This window comes from Pleurodeles waltl, chromosome 12 (assembly GCF_031143425.1).
Source record: "Pleurodeles waltl isolate 20211129_DDA chromosome 12, aPleWal1.hap1.20221129, whole genome shotgun sequence".
Classification (NCBI taxonomy): domain Eukaryota; kingdom Metazoa; phylum Chordata; class Amphibia; order Caudata; family Salamandridae; genus Pleurodeles; species Pleurodeles waltl.
Window position 1 is genome coordinate 53,578,301 of NC_090451.1, and position 12,067 is coordinate 53,590,367.

At 47.4% G+C, this 12,067-nt stretch overlaps 1 protein-coding gene across 1 annotated transcript in view; it reads left to right on the forward strand.

The window, feature by feature from the left end:
- Window positions 1-12,067, forward strand: part of LOC138267749 (kelch-like ECH-associated protein 1A) — a 60,292-nt gene that overhangs the window by 29,588 nt on the left and 18,637 nt on the right. The window contains exon 4 of the mRNA XM_069216939.1: window positions 10,720-10,925. Within this exon, the coding sequence (XP_069073040.1) occupies window positions 10,720-10,925 (206 nt within the window). The remainder of the gene's footprint in view (window positions 1-10,719; window positions 10,926-12,067) is intronic.

Genomic DNA, 12,067 nt, shown 5'->3' on the forward strand with positions numbered 1-12,067 from the left:
TATGTTCTCTTTGTGTGTGTGTGTGTGTGTGTGTGTGTATATATATATATATATATATATGTATATATATATATACATATATATATACACACATATATATTTATGTGTATTATCTTTTGCACCATAACATCGGTTGTATATTAGAAAATGTGCTCAATACTGCTCTCTACTGATTCAAGCATGTGAATCTATGCAAGTTCCAATACTGTAGTAAGGAAATAAGTTACTTGTAACCTGTAGTTCTACAGTATTGGAATCTTTCGTAGATTCACATGCGACCCACCCACTTTCCCAGAGAAACTCACCTTTATCGCTCCCAGAACAGTACTGCTTGTAAACACTAGTGCTATGAAAATCTGATGGACTCAAGCTTCTCTCAGGAAGGTTCTATAGGGTGGTGTCTCCTGGTTGGTTGACTCTAAAGTTTAGTTCTTTTTTGAATAATGACTCTAATATGGTACCAAACCAAAACGCCTAGGCCCCTACATATATGTCTATGGTGAAATTTTTACTGAAAAAAACACAAAGGTTAGAGGGACATTATAGTTAGGTTCTGAATTTACTCATACAAAACCATAGAAATTCAGCAGTTATAGTTAGTTATTTCAAGTAACTATAACTCTCACCCTAAGGTAACTATAACTTGCGCCCTGGCCATGCACAGTTTTCTTATCAATAGTTTTTTTTCCCAAATGTTGCAGCGATGATATCAAAGATGCCATAGAAGATGTCATCAATGATATAATATGTGGAGTAATAAGCTGTGCAATGCCAAAGACGCGAACCAAAAAAATATTTGACAAGTAAAAAGAGAGAGATAACCTTTCTGTATGTACCTCAAATATTTGAAGTTGAAAACAATTTAAAGCCGAGAACTGAGAACGGACACCTCTAGACTGGAACCCTCAACCTTCAGTGAGAGGATCTAAGAACTTCACCATTAGGCCACATGTGTCTCCTTACTACACATTGTCTAGACACCCCTATGACATTCAATACAAAGATGGTGATGGGAAGAAGACGTAACTGTTCCATCACTAAGAATGTTTAACATTTAAAACACAAATAAATGAACAGACAGACTGCCATGAGCTACCAGGATTTGAACCTTCAACCTATTGAGTAACAGTCCAAAAGGTTTAGACCAGAGGTGACTCTGTTCTGCTGTTCATTAAAACATAACTATAATATTCATACCAAAGATCTTGCTGGTGTGACGCTTTGAAGTAATTGTTTTGAGAGGCCATTGCACTAACAATCTCTCTCTCTCTCTCTCTCTCTCTTCCATCCCATTATGGGATGGAAGAGAGAGAGAGAGAGAAAGTGACAGGACCACGGGGAGCCTGAATGTGCTCGCCTCCTACAGGAGCCGGCATTGCTCCTGCACGCAGGGAGCTGCTGCAAAAAAGCATCTCCCTGCATGCAGAAGCAATGTTTTCATGTTTGCTAACATGCAGGCAGGGAAAGAGATGAAAACTCCACTTTCAGCAATCAGGAGCATTTTTTAATTTCCCGCAGATGTCAGGCTGCCCAGCTTAGCTAGGATGCTCTTCATAGGCAAGAGCTCATCAAACACTACACCTGGGATATCTACAATAATGCCACAGATGCTGACATAAATGCTGGGCATCCACCACCAACAATATCTTACGTCTGGCACTAGTCTTCAAAAAAGTTGTCTGACGATGGCTTTGATGTAGCAAAAACATCAGAGGGGTGCAGTCCTTTTTATCCAGTCCAGATACCCAGACTACAGGGCAAGAGAGGAGAGACAAATGGAACAAGTGAAGTAAGGCCAATACCTGACTAGGATAGTATAAAAGATACATTATATAAGTTCCTTAGACAGCTTTCTCCAAAAAGATTCCTCCTACACTAAATAATGCAACTTTAGGCATCTGTTTTTCTTCTCTGGAAAATGATTGTATTGAGATACCACAAACATTTTCTCACTTTTTATCCCAAAATAAAGTAAGGTTGAAGTAGACCGGCAGGGATGGAACCAGTGACATTAAGACCAATAGGGAACATGGTGGTGGGCTAATGCTTGGGGGATGGCTACACAAAGTGGATTCTAGGTGAAATTAGCACCCTCCTTTATTATTGTTGCTGCTACACATATAACACATCAACGAGGTTTATTTTCCCTCCACTGGAGCATTAATATTGCAAAAGAACCTTACCGTAGTAACCACTTTGATAGTCCCCAGCTCCATAGGCTGATGCCGCGGATGCTGACCATTTCTGGGGCCCCTGCTGGCACACAACAGGTGTTACATTGCAGCATGTTCGCACTGCAGAGAAACGCGTCTGTTCCCAGGTGAGCGTGGGTGGACATAGTCCAGCATGAGCAGCTTTCTGGAAGTAGGTGAGAGACGTCGGCCTACATTATATACTATAGGCTCCTGAATTAAAGAGGGGAAGCGGAAGCAATGCGTCACAAATGTCAGAGAAGCAGCACCTGACCCCTGAAGGTATCTTTTACCATTTCTGCTACTAATGTGGGTGTCAGAGGCTTGACAGGAAGCAGTAAAGATACCAGACTGGGGCAGCTGGGGCAGCAAACACTGGAGGATCAAAGGACATATACAATCAGAGAGAACCTGCTAGAAAAATGGGAAACAGTTCTTCAATCCCAGTGGGTAAAGCTGTCAGTCAACCCCGGGCAGGGAGGCAGAAATAGATAACCATTGTGTTCTGAGAGAGGAATAGACCTATGTAAGGAGCTGAGCACCACTGGGGGAGCAGAAAAGGATGTGCAGGGGCTGCAGGCACGAATGGATAGTCAAGATGGACCTCATGATTCCTTGGAGAGCATTCGTCTGAGTCTCAGATCAAATATATTGAAAAAAATGTAAATCTCCAAGATAACTCAGAAGGAGCTGGTAGAGCGAACTTCTAGAGGACAACCTGGAGAGGATGAGTCTCGCTATGCAGTCCAATACACACGAGATGGATGAACTTAAATTACAGAATAAGACATTAACGGAGGACCTAGATAGGCTGGAGAATCATTCCAGGAGGAACAATCTGAGCTTAATAAGAACCCCAGAGGGATCGGAAACAAGAGTTCTAAAGACATGCATGATCAGTCTACTGAAGGGAGGGATACTACAGGATAGGGTGGATATTGACCTAGACAAGGAGATCCAGCGCATTCATAGAGATCCTTTTTAGCTGCTCTTAAACAGAAGGACAACACGAAAAATACTCTTGAACTTTCATACCTATGTTGTCAAGATATAGGTAAAAGGACACCTCAACGGCAATGGGAGCTTGGTGCCAGGATTGATGAATTGCAGAAGCTGAAGAACAAGGTACGGATGAAGTTCCGCATAATGTTGCTGATTATGTAGAAGAACAAAATGCACAACCTCAGAGATCAAGCTGATGTAGATGCCCTGATAGCAGAAATTAAAGCAGCTCTTTAAGATGTAGGCCAGAAGGAGTATGGGTGTTGTTGATGTAACACTTATCCTTGATCAGAGCTCTTAAATGGTGGGCAGTAAACCAAAAATAGAGGGAGGGATTCCTCAGGGTGAGGGTAAGGGGAGCACATTGGGTGAGGAGCATTGGTGCAAAGCAAAAAAAAGGAAAGGAGGGAGATGCCACACTTTTGAATACAGCAAGATGTAAGAATTATTTTAGGGGACTATAGGGTGAGGGGATAGGACAAGATCTGAGCCCAAGAATGCTAGGATCAAAATAATCACTTGGAATGTAAATGGAATGAGGTTGGGGCGTGGCTTCGAGCATCAAGATGGCGGTCGCACTCTGAGAGTGCTCCGGACCCCTCCGTCATCCACCCGTGTAAACCCTGTTGTCCTGCGGCCTAATTGCATCCGGGAAGATGAAGGCCCACCCCCGGCTGAGGAGTACAGAGGGAAGTGAAGAACCGGGAGGTGCCCCCAGCAAGAAGAGTGATGGACGGGCCGAGGCCCAGGTGGTGCGCTCTGCCAGCCGTCCGAGGCGGTGGCAGCGCTGCCTGGGCCCGTCGGCCTCATCGTATTGGCTGGATGCGGCCGCCAAGGAGAGAGGAGTGGGCCCCCGAGGAGTTGTGGAAAGGGGGTGCCTGCGGTAGATGAGCACCCAAAAGATGACGACACGGAGGCCGAGGGGAAGGGGGAGTGCGCCTGATGCCCACGTTGAGCGGGAGTGGAGTCCGCGGCTAAAGAGACAGGGGCCGGCCCGAAGGAGAAGGTGAGCTGCCGTGAGGTCCCCTAGTGCGAGGGAAGACTGTTGGTGCGTATCCTGGCCGGCTAGGTACGATCGGTGGCTAGAGAGGACAAGGAAGCAGTGTAGGCCCTCATCCCCAGGAGATCGGCCTGGGTCACGTCACAGGGAGTGCCGGCTGGGGCCAGAAATTCCCTCAACCCCCAGAGAGGAGGCGGAGCGAGCCCTGAATGGGACTTACATCCTAGAAGGCTTGGCGATCCACAGGAGATCTGGGGGAGGTGCTGCGCCCCTGGGGCCTACAAAGTGAGGAGGCCATGCACAAAATGCTGGGTGGGTCCCCTACCTGTAGCACACAGTGAGCGGGGCGAGAATGGGGGCAGTGTGAGCCAGCAGAAGAACCTGAGTTGCAACAGTTACTGTGGTCTGGCGGAGGTTGCAGGCAAGGCCTGCAGAGAGGCCTCCATGGCCCCAGAGGGGAGGGACGAAGGCCCCATCCAGAGCCAGGGGTGAGGCGTGGCGATCGAGGCCCGGGTGAGGTGGGGAGGTGGGCCCGGGCTGTAGCAATATCCCACCCGATGTGAGGAGTGACAGGGGAGGGCCACGAGACCCCCATGCTTGACTGAGAACGCACCAAGATCTTGCCTGGGGGCTCCAACAAGCAAAAATCCGAGCTGGCAGTGAGAGGGGCTGGGAAAGGAGAGCACCTGTAATTGGAGAGGGCGGTGAGGCCTGCCCATCCCACTGGGCCCCACAGAAGCATGGGGGTCTGGTGAGGACAAACGCAGAGGAGGCTGGGAAGGACGTCGTGAGCCGCACAGGTGGGAGTGCCCGGTAGACAAGCCAGAGTGATGGACAAGACGTGGGGGCCTGGCGATCCCTGGCGACAACATTCACGGAAGAGGTGAGATACCGGGTGGCTGAGTGACTGATTCTGGTGCTTGTCCTATGTTCTCCGAGTGATCACTGACCTTCAAGCAAAGGGGGAAAAGAAGTCAGTGAGGTGTCAACTGGCCCCCTGTCAGCCTCGCTATGGTGAAAGATAAAAGTGGCAAGCCACCCCCTACATCACAACAGCGAATTGATCAATATGCCATGCACTCGAACACCTGGGAGAGCGGCACTATACTTGGCGAGGCGAGAAAGCAACTTGAGGTCCGATGGGAAAACCACAAAATCCTGATCTTTCCAGACTATACGAGAGAGGTACAAACCAAACGCTGCTCCTATGAAACTGTTAAGCAGAAACTGAGAGCAATGCAAGTGTCATACATGCTGCTGTTCCCTGCGCGCCTCAAGATCCTTTTCAATGGAAAATCAGAATCTGCATGGGAATGGCTCATGGATGAGCACAAGGTTCCCAGAGAAGATCCTCCCCCCGGTCGAGGGGCTCTTGGTTACTCCGAAGAGACGACTCCCTGGGCCCGAGGCGTCGACGGGAGCTCACGGGATCTCGCCGTAGGAGGCCACACGCAGAACTGAGACTCTCCGAGGCAGTTCCGGAGGGATCCAAGGCACACCCGGTGTTAATTGCCAGGGCCCGCGTGGAGCGCGGGCAGACCCTGCCAATGCCAGAGGATGACCGCCTGAGCCAAACTCCTTCTCTGGCCTGACACACAATGCGACTGCTGTTCCAGATATGCTACCCAGCGCTGAGGGGGAGAACTTAGAACTTGGGGCCACTATCAGAGCAGGATAGGGGCTTACTTGCAGAACTCCGAATGTACACTCCACACCCAATACGGATATTTTGGTTTGGGGTACTTTGTTATGTTTTGGGGTGACAGGTGCTTCTGGGATGGATGTATGGGGTTGGGGGAGGTTGGTGGGCTTGTGGGGGTTGCTATTCAAGTTTTGCTCTTGCTATGTTCTAGTTATGTTAACCTTTTTTTTTTTTACAGGTGGTCACGGCATGTCCTTAGATTCAAACCACAGGCAGGCCTCCCTGAGGGAGATTTCCCGCCCACTGGCCCCTTCCACAGGGACGCTGATGCGCACAAACTCCTAAACACTCTTAAGTACGGGTTCTCCACACATCTCTGGACTTCTCCACAAAGTCCTCTTGTGGAATGTTAATGGACTCCTAAGTAAGATCAAGAGATCTGCGGTTTTTAGTACTCTTCGTTGCTTTGCCCACTTAGTGGCGTTGCTTCAGGAAACACACCTGCTGGGCACACACTGCCCGATGCCATCGCGCAGTTGCTATGACAAGATATATCATGTGGGCTTCACCAGAGGCTGTAGAGGAGTGGCTATCCTGATACACTGATCAACACCTATTGTGATCAGTGCCACCATGAGAGACCCACAGGGCCGATACATTTCTGTGTCAGACACGCTTGGCAGCCAAACAGTTAATATCCTGAGTATGTATGCCCCCTTGGGGCACTTGCACCCTTTCTGGTGACCCTCAGGGAGATGGTGGTGCGGCTTCCCCGGGTTTGACAATCCTGGGAGGTGACTTCAACGTTGTCGCCACGGGAGCGCCCACCGCAAGCAGGAGGGCCCGGGCCAATCAGCTACTCAACTGGGTGGAGAGGATGGGTCTCTGTGATGTGTGGCGGATCTGGCACTCCAGAGCGCAACAATACGCACATGCATCAGCGGCGCATCACACACCCGTGAGAATAGACTTGTTCTTCATGCGGCTTCTGATATCCTTCAGGTCGCCACCATGGAGATACTTCCCCGGGGAGTCTCGGATCACGCATCGGTCCTTATGTAGATGAAGGACCCTGGCATGGCCCAGCACCCTATGTGGCGACTCAATGCCTGGTACCTTCAAGATGACACCTATGTCCAGGCCATAAGGGCAGAAGTCAATATTTCGATCACAATACTGGCTTTGTGCAGTCGGTGGGTGTCCTCTGGGCCACCCGTAAGGCCACCATTCGAGGGCGCGCTAGGTGTCACCTCTGGGAGTGGGAGGGGGAGCGAGCCAAGAGCCAGCGGGTGTTCGACTTTGAGGCACGGGCACTGCCTTTGGAAATGCAACTCTCTTCCACGAATCACGCGCCTGCCACTAGGCAACTGTGATTGATTCGGGAGGAAATCTGTCATCTTATGCTTGAGTCCGCTAAACGCATGTGGCATGCCTCAGTGGCACGCGTATATTGGTGGGGCAATAAGAATGGTGAGGTACTGCACTGGCTGGCATCCCGGCCTCTACTCAATAGAATTGTGCCTGAGATAATTAATGACTCTGGTGCCCATTGCTGGACGCCCTGCGATATAGCTCAGGGATTTGCTGAGTATTACGCCGCACTTCATGCAGAATGACTGCGGCCACAGACCGAGCCCTCTCTTGTCCACCTGGACCAATGTGGTTTCATGCCAGGCAGAAGTACTCTCCACTGCCTTGGACGGCTCCATGCAGCGTTGGCTTATCTTCATTCTTTGCCCCCTCCCCTGGCGCTACTGCTCATAGACTTTGAGAAAGCGTTTTACACGGTGGACTGGTCATACCTCGCCCAAGTGCTCACAAAGGCAGAGATTGGACCTCGGTTTAGAGGGTTGGTGCGACTCCTCTACTCTAACCCAACAGCTCGGATGCAGGTCATTGGGGTGGTCTCCACCCCCTTCCCCATCCACTGGGGAACCAGTCAGGGATGTCCGCTATCCCTGCTTCTCATTAACCTTGCGATTGAGCCCTTAGCGAAGGTCGAAAGGGATGACCCGCTTCTCAAGGGGTGGGCCTGGTCCCAGGGATGGGAGGACCGCATTGCTTTGTATGTGGATGATTCACTCCTTTACCTATCTGCTCCAGCTAGCAGCGGAACCCGATGCCTACAGTTGTTGGAGCTCTTTTCCGAGCCCTCGGGCCTGACCATTAACCCGGGCAAGTCAGTGTTGGTCCCGCTACCTTCAGCCAGAGACTGCTATAACTGGCAAAATACTATCCCAATTAGGCGTAACAGCTTCCGATACCTGGGAATCGATGTGTCCCTCTTGCCTGAATTGGCATGGGCACTCAATGTCACGCCACTCACGCAAAAAACCATAGAGGATCTTAAAAAATGGCAGACACAGCCCCTTAATGTCCTGGGTAGAATCGCGCTGTATAAAATCATGATTCTGCCCTGCTTTCTTTATCTTCTACAAAACCACCCCTATCAACTCTCCAGGGGATGGCTTAGGGAAATGGATGCAATAGGGGGACAATTTCTATGGCATAATTCTCGCTCCAAGCTTGCCCTACACACTTGCCAGAGGGATATGCAGGAGGGAAGCTTGGGATGTCCAATTTATATCTCTATTATCAGACTATGCAGCTCCTGGTGATCAATGATTGGATGACGAGCGGGTGGTCTGACCCGGCATATCCGCTTTGAACTACAGACAATGGGATTCCCCAAATTGTTTGACTTACTATATTGTGTCCTCATCCCACAAGAGGTTCCTGAAATGACGAGAGTGGTGTTTGTGGGCTGGAGGGCAGCACATAGGGCGACGGGGTGGTAGTGGATGCTCACTCAACAAACCCCACTATGGCGGGGTACATGGTTTTGTGAAGTCTCTGCACTGGAGGGGTTTCACAAGTGGGACAATATAGGTATTTCCCTGTTGGGGGATGTCTAGAGGGGTTCCCACATGCTGCCCTTCCAGGAGCTGCAGGAGCAGTACTCACTGTCCAAGACCCAGTTTCACAAGTATTTGCAGTTGCTGAATTGGGGGCCCACATCCGGGCTGGTACAGTCCTCCCTGAATTTAGTCCGGTTGAGGCGAAAGTCATGATGGGTATCTTGGGCAGGGGTGGAGTGTTGCAGATTTATCGTACCTGGGTCACCAACACAGCAGTGCCACTGGCGAACCTCAGAGAGCACTGGGAAGGCTGGCTTGGTCCGTTGAGAGGACTGGCGCAATGCCTTGATGGCTGCCAGGCAGCTGACTATGACAATCCGGCTGGTGTAGGCATACTACCTTACCCCTGACAGAATGCACAAAGCGGGTCTCCGACCACATGCTGACTGCCCCTGATTCTCATGTCCAGACGTAGACTTTTATCATATGGTGTGGGCCTGTCCACTGCAGATCCTTTTGGAAGAACTTGAGGGAGTAGAAAATAACAGGGCAGATCGTGTTTTTCTGGGGATAGCATGCCTGGTGGCCAAGCATGACATAGCAATGGCATGGAACACGGAGGCGGCGCCAACGCTCACCCGATGGAGGCAGGGGGTTGATTGGTAAGCCCAACAGGAGAAACTAGTACATGAATTGAAAGGATGCCCGGGTAGATACAACAAAGTGTGGGGGAAATGGAGAGGGACAATGTAATATGTCTTGTGGAGTAATTTGTCCTATGGTAATACTAAACGAATGTAGCTGTGGACGTACCAAAGTACTAGTGAAATGCTTGATTGAGGGCCATGGGGTTGATTGTCAATTGTCAACGTATACTGTGGGGGATCTGGAGTACAGATGTGACCTGCTGCTATCATGTTGTTGACACAATATAAATGAATAAAATGGTTTATCGAAAAAAAGAAAATGGGATGAGGTCTAGGAGGAAATAAAGCTTGGTGGCAGGACACCTAAAGGATAGCGGGCCAATTTATAATCATGGTGCAAGAAACCCACTTGGAGTGTTAGTCTGTTTCTTGAACCAAATGAAGAATTTTCCAGTGTGTACATAGCATTCTCATGCCTCCGCTTTACTCTCCTACCATTAGTTGTGGTTTATCATCTGCCATTTCCTCATAGAATTTACTTGCCACGGTGTCCTAGTTTCTGATATTTTTTTGCCATCATCCTCTGCCTTTTTAGTAAATTATTTTCAGCCATTTTATATTAATTTAAATATTGTTACCTTACCCTCATTCTTATTGTCAAATACAGTTCTATCCTCGAATTTTATCTAAGAAATTGTTATTTTAAAGATATTTTTTAATGTATTTTCAGTCCCACCCTAACACAGTTGTAATTCGTATTTTTAATGTGTGCCCTTTTGACATAAAAGTTCATTTATTTTAAGCGTGTTTTAATTAAGTGGACGATAAAGGGACTTCGCCATGAAGATAACTATACCCGATCTTTAACTGTGGCTTTTATTTAGGTTCGTAAAAATAATTTAACTTTATTTAAAGTACCGTACCTCTAACCTCCATTCAAAAAAATGTAATTCATGAAAGGTTTCCTGGGTGGAGAGAAATGGAACCCTTCCTAAACCGCTGCTTTTTTGTAATCATTTTAATTCATGTAAATAATCAATTTAATAATACTTTGTTAGAGAGGCCTAAAATAATACAAATAAAAAAACACAAAAGTGTATTCTTTCTTTGGATTCTTTTTGAATTCGCTTAATATTCTCAGTTAAGTTCCCTAAAATTACTACTGCAGCCTAAATGTGCTTAACATTAGTGAGTAAATACATATTTCAGCTATGGACATAACCTGTGTGTAGTTTTTATTAATGCATTGTTTCCGCATGACAAAGAAATGTTGATAATGAAACCAAATGTACCCTTCTGCAACATAGATCAGTAAATTAGCTTGAAAAAGAGAGATTTTCTTCCATTGTGACTTTTGCATAATCCTTAACCTTGACAGGTATGATCCGGATAGTAACACGTGGACCTTTGTGGCCTCGATGTCAGTTTCCCGCATTGGAGCAGGCGTAACTGTGTGCAACTATCTTCTGTATGCAGTTGGTGGGTTTGATGGGGAGCACCGATGGAACACTGTTGAGTGCTATCATCCTGACGAAGATGCATGGCACTTTGTAGCACCCATGGAAACTGCTCGCAGTGGCGCAGGTAAGTGAAGGAAAATCATTCCTGGAATTAGGTACAAATAGACCTTTGAAAGAATAACGTTTGAAAACCTTGGATACAAGTGTTCATTTGAGATGTTGATTTCTGAACACTCTAAATAAAGTCACATTATATTACAAAGTTCATCAGGTGACGTCAGACAGCAACTATGTTCAGCACTTTCGATCTGACAATTTAGACTTCCTTCTGGATTGCAGATGACTTTCTTGGGTGCATGTGTAAACCGCATCCTCACCACTTGTAGTTTCATAAAGTGCTTTTGGAATTCAGGTGGTTTGTGATTCTTGTTGGCCAGCATCGAAAATTGTCTTTTAATAATGTGTTTGGTTGTGTCTCATATTCCTTAGAGGCATGTCACGCTGGATAGTGACATACAAGGCTGCAATAGACTAAAGTATTGCCTAGTGAACTTTTAGAATTCCGGTCAGTGGTTAGGCAGATCCGGTTATTGGCCTGTGTGGAGCATTATGTGCAGGGAGTGTGCTGAGGAACATGTACATTTGTTTTGTTCTGCTGCAGTGTATGGTTTCTGTTGCTAAGCCTCAGGTAATTGTTATGTTTTTAGGCATCGGTGACTGTTATGTGAAGTTTATACCATTGTGTGTGTGTGTGTGTGTGGGGGGGGGTGTGGTAGCTTAAAGTTAACAAGTTAACATCTTCAGGATGTTTAATATGTAGACTGGTGAGAGGATAAAGATGTGTTGGTGTAATTTGAGGTGGAAGGCACGTACGACGCACTCACATACACAGCTACAGGTAAATGCACAAACATTAACATTTAAACTAACATTATAAAATGTATAGCCAAATCATACATATGCGTGCATCCTCAAACATTAAATCACTCAAAACAACCACATAAAACAGATGCATACTCACACGTACAGTAACATGTGAAAACACAAAATAAATGCAAAATCACAAAACAGATGCAGACACACAAAAGTACGCTCATGTACACTGTATGGTGCAATAACACCACCACAACTCCTGAGCGTTATACACATTCCACAGGCAGACGTTAGGCTCATAAAAGTTAGCAAGCTTCACAAGGTACCAGGCATTGGTGAAATTACTTATGGTAAGATCACAACATTTTTTCCTTGCCATCCCATTGACTGAGG